Genomic DNA, 18819 nt, shown 5'->3' on the forward strand with positions numbered 1-18819 from the left:
ACTCAAGGCAGCAAACTTATCTGAGCGTGACACAAAGATACTAGACTTCTCTGTGTAGTTGCATGCACCCAAAGGGACCTAGCCATCAGAACTTTATAACCAATGCTATGACACTAACAAACTCCTCCCCTAAAAACTCTGCTTGTGCCCAAATGTTCATGCAGCTTTACTCATGGCTCCAGCCTCGCCTTCTCTGAGAAACCTTTTCCATCTCCCCAGAAAAAGCAGGGCTCTTCCTTCTTCTAAGACCAGACCACTCAAGCCACCAGCTGGCCTTTCTGTCTCCCTGACAAGACCAAAAGTGTGCAGTGCATCATTCTATTCACTGTCTGACATAAAGTTGCTAAATTAACAAATAAATAAATGAATAAATAAATATAGAATATTGGAAGCAAAAAGTTCTACAAAACCAGAATGGCATCAGAAATACAGTTTATCTACTTAAAGAACAAACAGATTGTGTAACAACATTGTGCTACATTATGCTATGCTAATATAGCTAATGCTATATTGACTGAAAAAAAAAGAGTATATAAAAATCCTATGAATACCCTATTTTATATGTAAACAATTACAGAAAAGACTACCTTGTAAGGTTTGTTTGTCAAATTAGAAGTAACTTTTTCCTATTTTACAAAATAATGTTACATTGCTAGCATACTTGAAAAAAATAGGACATAAAGCCAGGCACAGTGGAGCACACCTGCCGTCCCAGCTATTCAGGAGGCTGAGGTTCGAGGATCGCTTGAGGCCAGCCTGAGCAACAGTAATGAGAACACTTGGCTCTTTAAAAAAAAAAAAAAAAAGGACATAAACAAAATCAAAACAATTGATTCAAAAAAGAGAAAATATTAACAGACCAATAATTATTAAAATAATTGACTCGGCTGGGAGCGGTGGCTCACGCCTGTAATTCTAACACTCTGGGAAGCCGAGGCGGGAGGATCGCTTGAGGTCAGGAGTTCAAGACCAGCCTGAGCAAGAGCAAGACCCCATCTCTACTAAAAAAAAAAAAAAATAGAAAGAAATGATCTGGACAGCTAAAAATATATATAGAAAAAAATTAGGCCGGGCACAGTGGCTTACGCCTATAATCCTAGCACTCTGGGAGGCCGAGGCGGGTGGATTGTTTGAGCTCAGGAGTTCGAGACTAGCCAGAGCAAGAGCAAGACCCCGTCTCTACTAAAAATACAAAGAAATTACATGGACATCTAAAAAATATATATATAGAAAAATGAGCCGGGCATGGTGGCGCATGCCTGTAGTCCCAGCAGTTTGAGGTTGCTGTGAGCTAGGCTGACGCCACGGCACTCACTCTAGCCTGGGCAACAGAGTGAGACTCTGTCTCAAAAAAAAAAGGGGGGGATGGATATGGGCAAGATGTAGCAAATCATCAAGAAACAATTCTATAGAATAAAGGAAAAAAACCACACTCCTTTCTAACATTAGTGTAACACTAGACTGAAACTGGATAAGGACAGTACAGGAAGAGATCAAAAACCAAAAGTATAACGAACATGTATATCAAAATCCCAAACAAAATACTAGCAAACTGAATCCAGTAATTATATAAATGATCCAATAGGGTTTATTCAGGAATACAAGCAAGAATTGTTCAACATTAGAAAATCTACTAAGGTCACATACTACACTAATAGATTAAAAGGAAAAAAAGACATATGTTCAATTAATTAGATGCTCAGAAAGCATTAGATAAATTCAACATTCACTCAGGCTTAAAAAAAACTTCCAGCAAACAAGGAATAGATAGGAACTTCCTTAATCTGATCAAATACAGCTACCACAATCATACAATAAACGTCATACTTAATGGTAAAATTTCAGATGTGTTCCTGTTAAAATCAAACAACAAACCATGAAAGTCCATTTATCATCACTACTATTCAACATCATGCTGGTCAAGGAACATGGAAGAGAGAGAAAGGGAAAGAAGCAAGGAGGGAAAAAAGGAAAAGAAATGAGACACATGAGAACTGGAAAGGAAGAGACAAAATGCTAAGAGTTATTTACAGATATATGATGGGCTACATAGAAAATCCAAAAGAACCATTAGGACGAATATGAAAATGCAGCTAGGTTTCTGGATATAAGATCAGCATACAAAACTCAACAGCAATAAACCCTCATGTACCCATCACTCATGACCACTTTGCTTCCTCTCTCTGCCCACTCTTTCCCCCTTCATATTATCTTGAAGCAAATCACAACATAGTTTATTCATAAATGTCAGTATATAATCTCTAAAAAATAAGGACTCCTTAAAAAAATAACTACAATACCATTTCCACACCTAAAAGTTTACAATGATTCTTTAATATCAAATAGTCAATCAGTGTGCAAACTTCGAACAATCTCATAAATGACATAAATCTTTTATAAGCAGCCTGTTTTTGTTTTTGAACTAGAATCTCGATAAAGTCCACATATTAAATTTGGTTACCAACAACCAAATAAACTCAACAGCATTCCTACACACTGGCAATAATCAAAGAAAATAACACAAAAAGATCCATTCACAGAAGCAACAAAACTAGAAGGCAGAAATAAATCTATAAAATTTCATGGAAGTCACAAAACATTACGCAAGTTCATAAAGAAAAATGTAAATAAGTGCAAAAATATAATATTTTCATGAAGATGTCAATTTTCATGATAGTCTGTAAATTCAATATAATTTATTTCAAAACTCCAACAGCATTTTTCAAGAAACTCAACAAATAATATGAAAATTCACAATAAAGAGTAAGGGTCTAAGAATTCAACAAATAAAACACAAAGGGGCAAAACATATTTTACCAGATATCAAGATTATTTCAAAGCAATATAAATTAGATAATGTGTTATTACTAGCATAGGAGTAAACATGTATCAATGGAATAAGGAGCTAAGAACAGACCTATGTAAATATGGGACTTGATATATGGAAGTGGTATTGAAGATCAGTGGCGAAAGGATGGACTATCCTATGAAGTTGGAGGAACAGGTTTTTCATCTGATGGAAAAAAATAATAATTAGATATAAGTTCATCCCATACATAAAATCAATTCCAGGCAGATTAAAGACCTAAATGTGAAAAGCAAAACTTTAGACCGTTTGGAAGAATACTGGAGAATATTTTTAACTACCTGACAGGGAAGAATTTCATATACAGGTCACAAAAAGCAAAAAATCATAGTTTGACAATTTTTCTTAAACCTAAAATTTTAAGCACATGTACGATTAAAGATACCATAAACAAATTGAAAAGACAAGCCACAGATGGGTAGAAGATTTCTGCAATACAAACTGACAAAGAACTAGAATCCATAATATATTATTAAGATATTAATAAGTCATTAAGAAAAGACAATCCAGTAAGAAAATAGTCAAGAGCAAGTCACAGAGCACACATATACAAAGATGCAACCTCACTAGAAATAAGGGCAATGCAGAGGAAAACAACAAGAAAATCTCATAAACAGATTGGCAAAGCTAGAAAGTCTGTCAAAGGCAAGGGTTAGTAAGGATATGGAAAAAAACAGGAAGTTTTATGTACCACTGGTGGGAGTATAAATTATTATAGAATAAGCATTCTGGAGAGCAACTTGGCAATTTCTAGCAAAACTAAAAATGTGTATATCATAATATAATACTCAAACTCATTGGAGCAAGGTTTATTGAACTACAGCTCATGACCTATTAGTAGGTTATAAAGTCAAATTAATGCTTCCTAACTAGCATTTTTGTGTGTGTTAAAGAAATAGAATAAAAAAAAAAATCAGAGTTATAATGCATACATCATATTTCATAAAATTCATGCTTCAGTTAAATTTGTATGTGTATATGGGTGGGTACCACAGTGGATTTAAAATACATTTCTTACTATTAAGTTGTGGTCAAAAAAGATTGAAAGTCACTGCCCAAAAATATTCTTGCATTTGTGCACAAAGAGACATTTACAGGGATGTTCACAGTAGCACTGTTTATTAAGTGAAATACCAGAATCTAAACGTCCATCAGTAGGGGACTGGATAAACAAAATGTGGTATATTCACAAAATGAAACTCTATATAAAAGTTAAGATGAACAGTCTATATATTGATATGGGTAAATCACAAAAATATGGTGAATATAAATAACAAGATACAAAAAAGAAAAAGCAGTATGCTACCACTTACATAAATGTTTTAAAAACACCTGAAATTATTCTATTATTAATAGATACATATATACATTTAGTAAAATGGCAAATACATGAACAGAAAGGATACAACCAACTGCAGCATGCTTGGTTGCCTCTGAGAATGAAGGAAGGGAATTGGGTAAGATGTAATAGGTACTTACATGTCAGAAATGTTTTATGTCTTTTATTTTTAAAAATATAAATCAAATCAAATAAAAATGTTAACATGTATTAATTCTGAGTGATAAAAACAGATTATTTTATGATTAGCTATACTTTACTTTTTCTAGATTTTAACTTTTATCCAAATTAAAAAAAAAAAAATCCCTTCCCCCAATACTCTAGCACCAAAATCTGCCTTAAAAATACAATGTCATCAAAAAAGTAATTATAGATGATACAATCTAAAAAACAACTAAGTATTCAAAGTGTCTCTAATTATAACAGCAAAGACAGTTTTGTGCACCAACCACTTCCCTGCCTCTCTTCCTACACCTCAAGAACTGGTCAATCTGTCTGTTTTGAGATAACCTCCAAAAGGGCTAAATTCTTCCTTATAAAACTCACTTGATTGTTCACAGTCAGTTACAGATTGAACTCTTTGTTCTACTCTTTGCCCCGCTTCTCACTACTGCACTTGACTAGTCTAAAAAATTAAAAAAATATAAAAATAAAAATAAATTTAAAAACTCAAAAAGGTTTGAGTTCTAAAACCCCTACCCTCACCTTGAGCACAAATGACTAAATTCTAGGACGCCCTCAGCCACAACAACCATTTCACAGTTTAGAAGGCCTTTCCCCACATACTCCATCATTTGATTCTCAGAATAACCCTAAAGGTTAATATTACCAGTACCCACATTTACAGATGAAGCTGATGCACACAGTAGCTAATTACCAGCCAGAAGTCACAAGTCAACAACACAGTCAACTGCAACCCCTCAGCTTCTGAACATAATCACCCTGACAGTGCCACTGTGTGATGACTTTATTTCAATCATACACCACCACACCCAGAAAACAGGAAGGGGTACTCACAAAACGAGAGCTGCTCCTATCTAACCCCCTTTTCTTTACTATTCCATCCTTGGTCTTTCTCTCCTCTCTCCTTCTAGACAGGCAGCCAAGGGCAAAAGAGTTGCCACCATTAACCCTTCCTTTCCCTGTAGCCACTCGTGCTTCTTTTTCCCACAACGCCTTTAGATGAACAGGCTAAAAGGCGAAACAAGTATGAAACACAGGACGGTCCCCCTGACACAGGGACCCCTGCACCAAACAGAAGGACTGAAGTCTCCCCTTCCATCTTCCAAGAGTTAGGGAGCAGGAAAATGCCATAGAAAAGCCTAGGCTACCACTCTTTATCAGTGCTGGCAAAAATCTTTTACTGAAGGGCTTTAATTAACAGAAAAATGTAAAAGTACCAGTTTTTTAAACGGTCCCGGGCTTCCAACTGGGCTCCCACTTCAAAGCTGATTCCTCGTCTGTTAGGTGGATGCTTTGTCATTTTCAGTCATCAACAGGGCTGCCTTTATTCTCCTGAAAAAGCCAATTAAATATTTATGAAACTTAGGCAAAGTCTGCCCAGTGTAGCATCACTCACTACACATAAAAAACAAACAGGCATTATTCAAAACACAAAGCTCCATGAAACACTGTTGGTGTCCTCACTCTAACACAGGTGCGCCCTCCACTGTTTCCTGCTCCTCCGTCATGTGCACCCTGTGGTCTCTGGAACTGAGGAGACCCTCCCTCAATACTGCTTACCAAGGACTCACCTAGCAGGGACACCCCTTAGAACTTGAAAAAACAATTGCTCTCATAGTTAAGTTCAATCATTTGCTGATGCATTCAACAAATATTTGCTCAGCAACTATTTAAGAAAATAGTCAAGACCAAAAGAGGCCGGGCGCGGTGGCTCACGCCTGTAATCCTAGCACTCTGGGAGGCCGAGGTGGGTGGATCGTTTGAGCTCAGGAGTTCGAGACCAGCCTGAGCAAGAGCGAGACCCCACCTCTACTAAAAATAGAAAGAAATTATATGGACAGCTAAAAATATATATAGAAAAAATTAGCCGGGCATGGTGGCGCATGCCTGTAGTCCCAGCTACTCGGGAGGCTGAGGCAGGAGGATCGCTTGAGCTCAGGAGTTTGAGGTTGCTGTGAGCTAGGCTGACGCCACGGCACTCACTCTAGCCTGGGCAACAGAGTGAGACTCTGTCTCAAAAAAAAAAAAAAAAAAAAAAAAAAAAAAGACCAAAAGAGACACATTTCCTACCCTTAAGAAGCCTTCTGTCTACTGGGGGAAGACAAAAATTTAACCAGTAAACTGATAAATGAAATAACTGCAAGCTGTGAATTGCTATGAAATTCAAGGGCTACAAAGAAATCAAACAAATGCCAGGTGTAGTGACAAGTGGGAGGATCCCCTGAGCCCAGGAGTTCAAGACTAGCCTGGGTAACATAGTGAGATCCTGTCTCTAAAAATAAAAATAAAATAAAATAAAATAAAAAGGAAGCAAACAAAAGCTGAGACACTGAGAGGTGGCTCTACTTTTGGAAGGATGGACAAGAAAGATCTATTTATACTTTTTTGATCTATGTTTATTTTCTACTTTTTCAGTCCACTCTGACAATTTATATTTTCCTAAGTCCATTTTATCCAGATTTTCAATTTTAATAGCATGGAACAGCAGAACAGTACAAAATATTCTCTCTTAATTCCTTTAGTTGCTTTTGAATCTTAAGTAACCATTTGAATCTCACTTATTCTCAATCCTGTCTTGTGTAATTGTGCTCTCTTTTTTTGTCTTTATCAAGCCTTTGGGTAATGAGATTGGTGGTTATTTTCTATATGAGTAAAATTTATCTTTATGATCAGAACTAAACAGTAAAGCTATTTTCCTTTGGAGGAAAAAAAGATCGGATTAGGTCATTTATGGGAAAAGTGGCCGTCACAAAAGAAGGGTTCCGGCCGGGTGCGGTAGCTCATGCCTGTAATCCTAGCACTCTGGGAGGCCGAGGCAGGAGGATCACTTGTGGTCAGGAGTTCGAAACCAGCCTGAGCAAGAGCGAGATCCTCGTCTCTACCAAACATAGAAAAAATTAGATGGGCGTGGTGGTGTGCACCTGTAGTCCTAGCTACTCGGGAGGCTGAGACAGAGGAGGATGGCTTGAACCCAGGAGTTTGAGGTTGCTGTGAGCTAGGCACAGCTAGGTTGTGATGCCACGGCAAAAAAAAAAAAAAAAAAAAAAAAGAACGGTTTCCAGAATCACTGAAGTAATTAATCTGTAAAGTTCCAAATGTAATCAGAGAGGCTAATGCTGGTTCTTATGGAGATGAAGCCACTCTGAGCTCTCAGGGCACTTAAGCAATCTACGTCCCCACAGCAGGCTACCCCAGAATAACTCCTTCTTCCCACTAAACTTTGGCTCTTGACAGCCTACAACTGCTCCAACAATGCCAGGGTACAGCCAGGGTAATGCCTGCCTCCTCCTAGGAGCACGATCTTTGCAATGAATGAATGTTGAAAAAAAAAAAAATCACAGAAGTGGGTTCCCATATCTGATGCGTAATAGCATCCATCACATCTTATGAATAATTTGCTTGCAATATATTAGATGAAAGGCAGGATGCAAAATTATATCACTTTGAGCTCACATTAAAACTTGCATGCATTTAAAAAAAAAAGACTGGAAGAAAAAAATAGGTTATAAGTGATTGTTCCTTTCTTCTTAAATAATTTCCTAAATTTTATAGTTTTTCACAATGAAAATTTTCCATAAGAAAAATGTATAATGTGAAGGATTATACATGTGAAGGAAGATAAGCTATCTGTTAACCCATTCTGAAGGGCCAATATTGGGAAACACACAAAGCAAAGCAAATTGAGGCAGAAATGGTTGACAGTTGTAATTAAGGAAGCTGAAACCTAATAAACTGAAAAGCTATGCTGGCAGGAATGTTTTGACCACTTAGACCCTAGGAAAGGGAATGTCAGGTTTGACTGGCTTTCTCTAACACTCTTCAGGAAAATGAGATATCAAATCTGACATATAAGTATAATCCAATCAGTAGAAAAGTCTTTTTAGCTATTTTTTTTTTTTTTTGGCTTGCTTGACAACATCAAGTTATCTTTTATCTCTGACTGCATACCAAGTAGTATTCTGATTAATAGTTTGCCCCACCAGATCATATGAAAAGGTGATGCCAGACAAGAAGGCAGCTATTATTGGTAAGGCTGTATGCAAGGAGACAGCCCCTACAGAGGTAATGTAATTTAATGTAGTGGGGTTAAATGGTGGGCCTTGAACTCCCCAGCCCCTCTCCCCCTTATTAGGTGAATGAATTTGTGTAAATTAACATCTATGAGTTTGTTTCCCCTCTGTAAAATGGGGATGGTGATAATAATAGTATCTATCTGAAAGCAGTGGGTGTGAGGATTAAATGAGATAATCCATTTAAAGAACAGGCCTGCTACAAAGAACTACATAGTAGCTATTAATAACTGTATTATCACAATGAGGAAATTTGGCCTAAAGTAACTTGGCTAGAGTTCAGGTGCTACATGACAGTTCCCAGAAAAAAGCCCAGGTCTCCCTGATATCTTTGTACCACACAACTTCCCCCCAGGCACCCTAGGAGGCCTTTCATTAAAATACAGGAGTAAGTGAACAAGGCAGTGAATGAATGAAGATGAGCAAATTATGGCTCATCCTAATGGCTCAAAAAAACCAATTCCTCTTGAGGCTGAACTGTCATAGTTCTTCTAATCATGAACTAAATAACTCTGACCCACCTGTTTGAAGTTCCATTCTCTGGTATCACACAGAACACAAAACTAAATGACTTGGGCTTTCTTATCCCATTACCAATTTTCTCTCCACCCCTCTTGGGTGGCAGAGTTTGTTTTCAAATTTCATATTAATTCATTCAACGAACCATTAATGAGTATTGTCAGTAAAGCACTATGCTGGAAATGCTGAAAATTAGGAGTCCCACTCAGTCCCAGCTCTAGCCCACCCAGCAAAACAAACACAAATACTGAGAAGAGATGATGAGCTTTACCAAAGGTCAAGGGGAGGGACACGGGGGAAATCATCTGAAAGTATCTATTTAATTTGACAATATCTACTAGAGAATAAAAAACAGTTCATACAGAAGCAGGAACTTCAAAAAAATTACAAAAGAAGTACATTTTTACTTCTTGCATTTAGTTTTAAACACAATTTTTCTAAAGATGCAATAGGGCTAAGATTCTGTAGCTTTTAACTTATCCATTCTTCATGGCTTCAGCTTTTTCTTTCAAAAATCTCCAACTTCCAGAATAAGAAGAAAAGAGAGTATGTTCAATTTGGACATAGGGAATGTTGGCTAAGAGAAAAAAACCTGATGCAATCTGTATTCACATAGGATTCCATTTTAATGACCTTGGTAGGACTTCAAATTACTCCTTTACATTCAAATTTCCCTACAATGAGAACCCACTGCTACACAGAAGACAGAGCCTAGTTTATTTCCTTAAATACAGTATTCAGTCAATGTTCCCTGCGTCAATGGTAATGAAAGCTTTAAATGCACAGTTTAAAGGGTACTTTCACAAAGGACAAATTGGGAAAAAATAACTGCAACCCATACCACAAAGAGCTAACTTCCCTTATAAACAAAGAGTGCATACAAACCAAGGACAAAAATTCAAACAAGTCACTTAAAAATGGGCAAAGTGTAAGAACTGGCAGATGGGGTGCAAAGACAAGATACAAAGGTCTAATAAGCATGTGATATTATAATCACATAACCTCACCCTAAATTAAAGGAAACACAAATCAAAATATCAATTTTTCACTTCTGAAACTGGCAAAAAATGGCAAGGATAAGGAGAAAAGAGCATGCTTATACACTCCTACCAAAAGCATGAATTGGAAAAGCTTTTCTAGAGGCAACTTCCCACTATACAAAAACACACATTCCCTCTGACCCAACAATCCCATAGCCAGTAACTTATAACAGAGGCCCACTATAACACCACCACAGTCTGCCAAATTATCTGTAAGGATGATCAATAGAGCTCTGCAATTTCTGCAGCCAAAATGTCCATCAAAAGAGGCCTCATTAAATAAATTATGGTTCATCTATACAACAGAATCTTGTTCGGCTACTAAAAGGAATAATGGCAATCTGGAGATGCTGAGATAGAGCTATCTGCAAGGTACATTGTCAAGTGAAAAGGCATAATGTAGAGGCATGGTATTATCTATCCCTTTATTATAAACAAATATAGACATAAATATAGACATAGATCTATTCTAGCATATGCATAAAATTATTTCTTGGAAGGAACTGAGAAACTGTTTAAATAGTTCCTTTAATAACAGGAACAGAGCATGAAAATTTAACTTTTTTTTTTACCTTTCTGTATTAGAATTCTTTAACTTTGTGAATGTACTCCTTTTTATTTTTAATTGTCAGCAGGGATTATCTAGGTGGTAAGATTTTAACTTTGGATTACTTCTTTATATTTCTTCATATTTTTAAAAATGTAATTTAAATATATAAATTTTTAAAATGCAAGAATTTAATTCTTTTTTAGAAACTGAGTCTCCCTGCATTGCCCAGGTTGCAGCTGCAGTGGCATGCAAGATCATAGCCAACTACAGCCTTGAACTCTTGGGCTCAAGTGATCCTCCCATCTCAGCCTCCCAAGTAGCTGGGGACTACAGGTGCATGTCACCACACCTGGGTAGCTTTTTATTTTTATTTTTTTTATAGAGGCAGGGGTCTCACTATGTTGCCCAGGCTGGTCTAAAACTCCTGGCTGCAAGCAATCCTTCCACCTTGGCTTTCCAAAGTGCTGGGATTACAGGCGTGAGCCACCGCACATGGTCAAGAATTTAATTCTTATGCTATCTTACTGGATCTTCACAATTGCCAGATGATATAATTAGGACTAAATGTAATGTTCCCATGGTACAGAAATAAAACTGAGATGCAAAGGGGCTAGCAGCTTTCAAGGTCCTCCAAAGCAGGAAAAAGCCCCCTTATCAAAATTAACAGGATTTTCCCAGAAGTAGACAAACCACTTCTCAAAACCACTCTCAAAAGGCCCTTTCTCTTTCCCCTACCAATGTCATAGCTGTGCTTATATTCATGCTTTTAGATATAAACATAATTTGAATACAGGAAGATAAAGCAATTGGATGCTTTCCAAATGTTGTGTCAGAACTATCACACCATTATATAACAAGCAGAAATATTTAATTTTTCAGAAAGGACAAAACTTAACTGGTCCAGCTATGGGGAAACAGGAACACTGGAACACTGCCTGGGGCCCTGACCACGGCCATCTTTTTATATCTCAATCTTGAAACAAGGAACAAGCTGTGAAACTGCTTATACTCCTGGACTCAGTCATTTCAATCTGAAGAATACAGCTCAGGATAAAAATAAATCATTTGTGAAAATGAGAAAAAACCAATAGCTCTTTATATAAGATTCTGAGGAATTGCTTACACATTTAAGAACAAGAGAATATTTAAACAAAATTCAGTATAGTAGGACTACATTATAAACTTGACAGATATCTAATAAATGAAATAAAGAATGCTATTAACCTACTGAAAGGATGAGGATGTAAAATAACCTTGCAAAACGAGAGTAGATATAAAATATCCTTACGCAGACCAACAAGACCCACATAAAAAACATTTATAATAACAATTAATCCTACATAAATTGACTTATTTAATCCTTACAACTATCACAGCAGTAAGTACTATTATTAAACCCCATTGTAAAGATGAGAAACAAAGAAAACAAGATACCCATATAGTAAGGGGCCGGGCCAGCATTTGAACCCAGGCCCAGCGGCTCCTGACTTCAGATTCTCACCAAGTTTGTTTATAAACCTTATCTTTGAGCTCTCTTTTTTCACTTATCATATGGGGATAAGAGTCCCTATCCTGGGTGCTATGAGAATTAGATGAGAAAGGTTTGCAAAACCACTATTAAAATATCTACCACTAAGTAGGTACTCAAAGAATAGCAGCAGAATTTTCTAAATTCATAATACATTTACAGTTAATGTTGTACTAACAAGAACCCTGGGTTTTATTTTAGGAGAGGTGAAAGAGTACTGTCACCATGGTAACTGGAGGTCTTGACCTCAGCAATCCCATTGTGCTCAAGGAGAAGGGAGTGAGGGTTCAAAGCAATAAAGAATTAAAAGTGATAGATGGGTATGGAACAAGACCTTTCAGTGAGCTGGCTCTGGGACAGGGTTAGAAGAAAATAAACTCCGGGACTCTCAAGGAAAGAATGCCAATCACTAGAAACTACAGAATAGGCTTTGGGATAACCTAATGGTGCTTACCACCAGGCTTGCATTCAACCTCCATTAAAGGGTGATGGTGCCTTTTAATAAACTCAATGCAACTGCTTTCAATAGAGGGACACTTTAGGTGAAAGACCAGTGTAAATCTTGATGCCTCCTTTATTCAGTAAATATGTACTGAATGCCTGCGGTGTACCAGTTGCTGGAGATAGATAACAGGAGGACAAGACACCCCCAACCTCGTTCTCTAGTGGGGACGGCAGGTAAGAAACAAGATAAACACTTACATAAAGATCATTTCTGACAGAGATAAGTATTGTGGGAGAAAAACCAAACTAATGTGAACCCATGACATGGAAGGACCAGTTTAGATAACGTTGTTAGAAAGGACTCTCTGAGGAGCCAAGGTCTAAGCAGGGACCTAAATGATAAGAAAGAGACGTCCATGTGAAGATCTAGGGGAAGAGAATTCCAGGCAGAAGGACCTTACTAAAGGCAAAGAGCCTCACACAGGAATAAGCTTTCCTCCCAGACAGACTGAGCTAGAAGGTAGAGACTCTGCCTGCACTCCATGCTGCTGTCCCAGAAAAGCAAAAACAGTATCAGTAGGTCCAATGACACCTAGGTCTCCCAGGGAGAAGCTTCCAAGGGGACTTTACCAAAAGTTCTGCCTTGGAAGAAGGCCAGGGACTGCTTAGGGATGAGAGCACAAACAGGTTTTAGACTCAGATTCTGGCCACTGGCTCTACTCACTGTTGGTTGAGTGATGATGAAAAAAAAAAAAAAATCACTGAGCCTCCACTTGCCCATCTATAAAATGGGATCAACAAACCCTACCTCCTGGGGTTGTTGTGTGAAACAAGCAAGCTAGCAGATGTCAAGTGCTTAGCACAGTGAATACTAAATACTTGGTATTGGTGAAGGTAATGGCATCGCGCTAGAAAAAAGGACATAAGACACAAACGATTACAGTCAATATTATCATTAAAAATTAACAAATACGGCCAGGCACGGTGGCTCACGCCTGTAATTCTAGCACTCTGGGAGGCCGAGGCGGGTGGATCGCTTGAGGTCAGGAGTTCGAAACTAGCCTGAGCAAGAGTGAGACACTGTCACTACTAAAAATACAAAGAAATTATCTGGCCCAACTGAAAATATATATAGAAAAAATTAGCTGGGCATGGTGGTGCATGCCTGTAGTCCCAGCTACTCGGGAGGCTGAAGCAGTAGGATTGCTTAAGTCCAAGAGTTTGAGGTTGCTGTGAGCTAGGCTGACGCCACGGCACTCACTCTAGCCAGGGCAACAAAGTGAGACTCTGTCTCAAAAAAAAAAAAAAAATTAACAAATAGTATCCAATATGCTAAATAATGTAAAGAGCACATCTTTAGTCCTAGGGGAAGTAACAAGCTGGTTCACATAGGGCCCTTTCTCAACTCACACTAAAAGAGCTGAATTAGTCCCTTTTAGTGGAGAGGGTAGTGAAGGAGGGAAGAAAGGCGTAAGAGAGGTAGGGAGAGAAAAAGAAAGAAGGAAGGGAGGGAGGAAAGGAGGGAGAAAGGGAGGACAGGCAGGGAGGAAGAGAAGAAAGAAAGAAATAGGCCCCAAAAATTCCCCTTACCCTCTTCCCAGATATTTGAAATGCTTTCTCTAAAAGTCAAGCTTTCCCTTCCACAATTAAAATTTAGACAGACAGCAAACACAGGTTGAGTTTCTCATTCCAAATTACTGAGAATGTGTTGATTAAACCAGCGGATCTTCCCAGAAGCCAGGGAAAGGGCCTGGTGCCCAGGCTTGGCTCTAAAATATATTTGCTATATGACCTTTGGCACATTACTCAACCTCACTGAGCTAATCATCTTACCCTTACAAGTTCCTTCTCCTTTTCTCCCCATCACAGTTTATGGCCTCAAGAATGGCCAATGTGCCAAGCTAGAAATATGGGCATAGCCCTTATCTCCTTTTGCCTCCCTCACCTCCCACTCTCAGTCACCATTTTGTAAGACTTACTTCTAGGTCTCCCCCATTGTCAAGTGGTTGCCTAACTCAGGCCCACATCAGTTCTAACCCCAATTACTGCAACAGCTCTCAACAGAGCGCTATGATCGAGTATCCTCTGAAATAAAAAATAAACACATCAATAAAAACAGTGCTCTAAGCCACACCTTCCCCAAATCAATATTGTCCCAGGAGCTGACATCTGAGTGCCTATTTTATGACAGACAGTAAGTGCTTTATGTACATATCATCTCATTTAGTGTCTACCTCATAGGTTTGTAAGGATTATTCCCATTTTATAGATGAGAAAACTGAGGTTCAGAAAGTTGCCCGAATATATTAACAAAGCTACCAAGTATCAGGGACAAGGAATCGAGTCCAGATCATCTGACTCCAATCAACTACACTGTTGCTAATCTTCCTCAACAATACTACAGTGGTATTTCTAAAATGTAAATCTGATCCTAAGACTACTATTCTAAAACAGTCCAGTGATTTCCCTACAGAACGAAGTTCAAGGTACTCAGAGCAGCATTAAAAGGCCATCAATGAGTTAGCCATTATGACCCAACCAAACGGAAGTCTCTAAAGATAGGAGCTTAAAAGGAGCAAAGCAGGCAAGCTTAGCAGAGAGGCAGTGGCACATAATGGTTACGAGCCAGAACTCTGGAATAAGACTGCCTGGGTTTGGACCCCAGCCTCACCACTTTCCAGATAAACTTGCACAAGTCATTTCCTCTCTGAGCTTATCTGTAAAATGGAGACAGTACTGGTACCTACTTCATACCTTCACCCAGGTGTTACAAAGATAAAAGTCACTTAGCACAGAGCCTGGCACACAATAAGCTATCAAGGTTATTACTGTTCTTGCAGCCCACACTCTTGCCACATCCAGACTCCCTACAGTTCTGACTGCCAACACCTTTGTGAAAACAAGCTGCTTCCTCTGCCTGGTCCTTCAGTGGTCCTCCAGTGGCCCACTCCTATACTCTCCCATGGCAGCCTGACCTGCCCTCAGGGCCACACCATTCATCACTCTACACTAAAACCGTCTATTTGAGCCAATCCCTCCCAAGAGGCAATGAACTCTTCCTAGGCATCCCTAGCATCTAACAAGCAGTGCCCTTACATGGCAGTCACATGTTATTAAATACGCTCAGCTTTCTCACTTGCAAAATGGGAATAAAAACAGGAAAAAGACCAGTATCATCTACCTCAAGGGCTGTAGGGATTTAAGGAGATAATCATACAGAGGCTCATTGAAAAGTGTTATCCACCAGTATATATGGGAACTGTTATTACTCCCTGGGGGCAGAGGGAAGAAGGCTAAGCACAGGGAATGAAGCACCTGAGGACAGACCACGATTCTGTCCCTGGGGCCTAGGAAAAGCTGTATCTGTTTTTTGTCACTGGTGGCTCCAGTCTGTAACTATCTATAGTCTATAGAAAATACAGTTTATAGCTCTGGAGTGGGTTTTGTGTGGGTTCCTTTAAGTCTTTTTTTAAACACACCTGAGTAAGCCTTCTTAAAGGGTTTCTTAATTGCAGTATCACTGTATTACAAAGGAAAACAATTTGGGAATGAAGTCATTACTCAATGGGGCCTCCGAAGACATTTTCCTGAATTACAACCCTTTCATTGTCTATGGAGTTTTAAAGGTATATAAGTTAAATTTAATAGATAATTAATTAATTAATTCCCTTCTTTATTAACTTTAATTCCTGGCCTTTATTACTAATGCCAAGAAATGGAAAACATTTACTGAGTCTTTACCACATGCTAAATCCCTGACAAATATCTCATTCCTGACAATCCAGAGCAGTCTGGCAGTGTTATCCCATTATACAAAGGGGAAAAGGAGACTTAGAGCAAATCAACAACTTGCCCACGGTCACCCAGCTAGGTAGAAGAGCTGCCATTTGAGAAACAAGACTTCCTCCAAAACCCACTACACTTACATTGCTTTTAAAAACGTAGTCTTTGGGATACTTGAACATAATGATATTAAGGAATTAGTTTTTGTGTGTGAAAATGAGAAAAAACTTTAAGCCTTTATCTTTTACAGACACTACTGATAAAGTCATGGAAGAAATACAAACTAACTAACAACATGGAGGGATTTTACAAACATTTGGTGAGAGAAATAAAACAGTAAATAATGGTAACATACACTCAACTTTCCATAGATCACCAACCTATGAAAACCCTATAAATTAGGTTTTCTTCTTTCCTTCCTTTCTTTTTCCCCCACATGAGGTCTCACTATGCTACCCACACTGGTCTCAAACTCCTGGGCTCAAAAGATCCTCCTGCCTCAGCCTCCCAAGTAGCTGGGATTATAGGAGTGAGCCACTGTGCCCAGCTTAAACTAGGTTTTCATATTCCCATTTTTCAGATTAGGAAATGGAGGGGAAGGGTAACATTTACTGATACTTCCAATGATCATTGTGACGCAGTTATGATACTTAAGTGAGGAAATAGAGGTCCAGACAGGTTAAATAACTTGTCATGCTGGATATGTCTGCTTCCAATGTCCATACCACAATGAAAGGATGGGGTGGGGAACCTAGAGCCTTCTGATTTCAAGATTCTTCTTAAGCACCAAAGGAGGCAAGAAAAGCTTCATCTTTTTCTGCTGTACCCCTTTTAATAAAAGGATTTGTTTTGCAAAATTTTGATTCAGTCAAAAGGCCACATTTAAGGACATAGAAGGCCACATTTTGCCTTAAGGCCACAGGTTCCCCACCCCTGCATGTCCAAGTTACATGTGGCTGCAATGGCAGTTGCTGGTGCTCAAAATCCACCTCCAAGTTCCGGGTACTCACCAACACATACCATGCAGCCTGGACATGAAAGGTGGCCTCTTTATCTTGCTTTTCTTAACTGGAGATGTCTAATTTTCATATAGGTCACAGCATGACCAATTTCCTACTCGTTAAAGCATACTGGACAGCATTCACCATTCCACAGGACCAAGGGACAGTCAACTAGCCCAAACCAGCCATGCCCAGGAGCCTCAAGAAAGGAACAAAGGTAGTCAAAATCATAAAGACATAAAGTAGAATGGTGGCTACCAGGGGCTCAGAGGAGGGGAAAAGAGGGAGTTAGTATTTAATGGGTACAGAGTTCCAGTTTTCCAAGAAGAAAAAAGTTACGGAGATGGACAGTGGTGATTATTGTACATTATGAAAGTAGTGATTTATTAATTTTTCTAGAGACAAGGTATCACTCTGTCACCTAGGCTTGAGTAGTGTGGCCCAACCATAGCTCATTGTAACTTGAACTCCTGGGCTCAGGCAATCCTCCTGCCTCAGCCTCCCAAGTTTCTGGGACTAGAGGCATATACCACCATTCCTGGCTTATTTCTTTTTTTTTCTTTCTTTTTTCTTTTTTTTTTTGTAGAGGCAGGATCTCACTATGTTGTCCAGGCTGGTCTCAAACTCCTGGCCTCAAGCGATCCTCCTGCCTCAGCCTACCAAAGCACTGGGATTACAGGTGTGAGCCAGTGTACCTGGCTCTATGAAAATATTTAATACCACTAAGCTGTACACTTAAAAATGCTTAAGATGACAAATTTTTTATTTGTGAATTTCACCCCAATAAAAAAATTGGAGAAGAGAAAACAAAGAAAGGCAGAAAGGCAGCCTGAACTGGGATGATTGGCCTTATAAAATTAAAGGACGTCTGCATGTTCAGGAATGAAATCTGGGGTGAGGGTGGCAAAGTACCTCAGTCCTGGGTTCCAGGCTGCCATCTGTTTGATATTGTAATTAAAAGTGACTAATTCAAACCTCTAGGGGGAAAAGTAAGGCCGCTGTAGAGAGGATGATATAAGAGCACTGAGACTAGGGGCCAAAAAACCTAGACTCCAATCCAGGCTCTGCTTATTAGACAACTGGCCTTGGACAAGTTACTTAGTCTCAGTTACCTTCTCTATTAGGAGAGAGTAATAGATCAGTTCTAAAGATTCAGGCCGGGCGAGGTGGCTCACGCCTGTAATCCTAGCCCTCTGGGAGGCCGAGGCGGGTGGATCATTTGAGCTCAGGAGTTCAAGACCAGCCAGAGCAAGAGCAAAAACCCGTCTCTACTAAAAATAGAAAGAAATTATATGGACAATTAAAAATATACAGAAAAAATTAGCCAGGCATAGTGGCACATGCCTGTAGTCCCAGCTACTTAGGAGGCTGAGGCAGAAGGATTGCTTGAGCCCAGGAGTTTGAGGTTGCTGTGAGCTAGGCTGACACCACGGCACTCTAGCCCAGGCAACAGAGTGAGACTCTGTCTAAAAAAAAAAAAAAAAAAAAAAAGATTC

At 38.8% G+C, this 18819-nt stretch overlaps 2 protein-coding genes across 3 annotated transcripts in view; one reads left to right on the forward strand and one right to left on the reverse strand.

Annotated features, from left to right (window-relative positions):
* CPNE1 (copine 1) overlaps nt 1-18819 on the forward strand; it is a 410662-nt gene that overhangs the window by 271154 nt on the left and 120689 nt on the right. The window lies entirely within an intron of this gene.
* The window catches only part of PHF20 (PHD finger protein 20), a 110966-nt gene that overhangs the window by 85435 nt on the left and 6712 nt on the right, over nt 1-18819 (reverse strand). For both annotated transcript variants that reach the window (XM_069495913.1, XM_069495912.1), the window contains exon 2: nt 5606-5720. In XM_069495913.1, coding sequence (XP_069352014.1) covers nt 5606-5688 — 83 coding nt within the window. In that variant the 5' untranslated portion in view covers nt 5689-5720. The remainder of the gene's footprint in view (nt 1-5605; nt 5721-18819) is intronic.

This window comes from Eulemur rufifrons, chromosome 20, assembly GCF_041146395.1.
Source record: "Eulemur rufifrons isolate Redbay chromosome 20, OSU_ERuf_1, whole genome shotgun sequence".
Taxonomy (NCBI): Eukaryota; Metazoa; Chordata; class Mammalia; order Primates; family Lemuridae; genus Eulemur; species Eulemur rufifrons.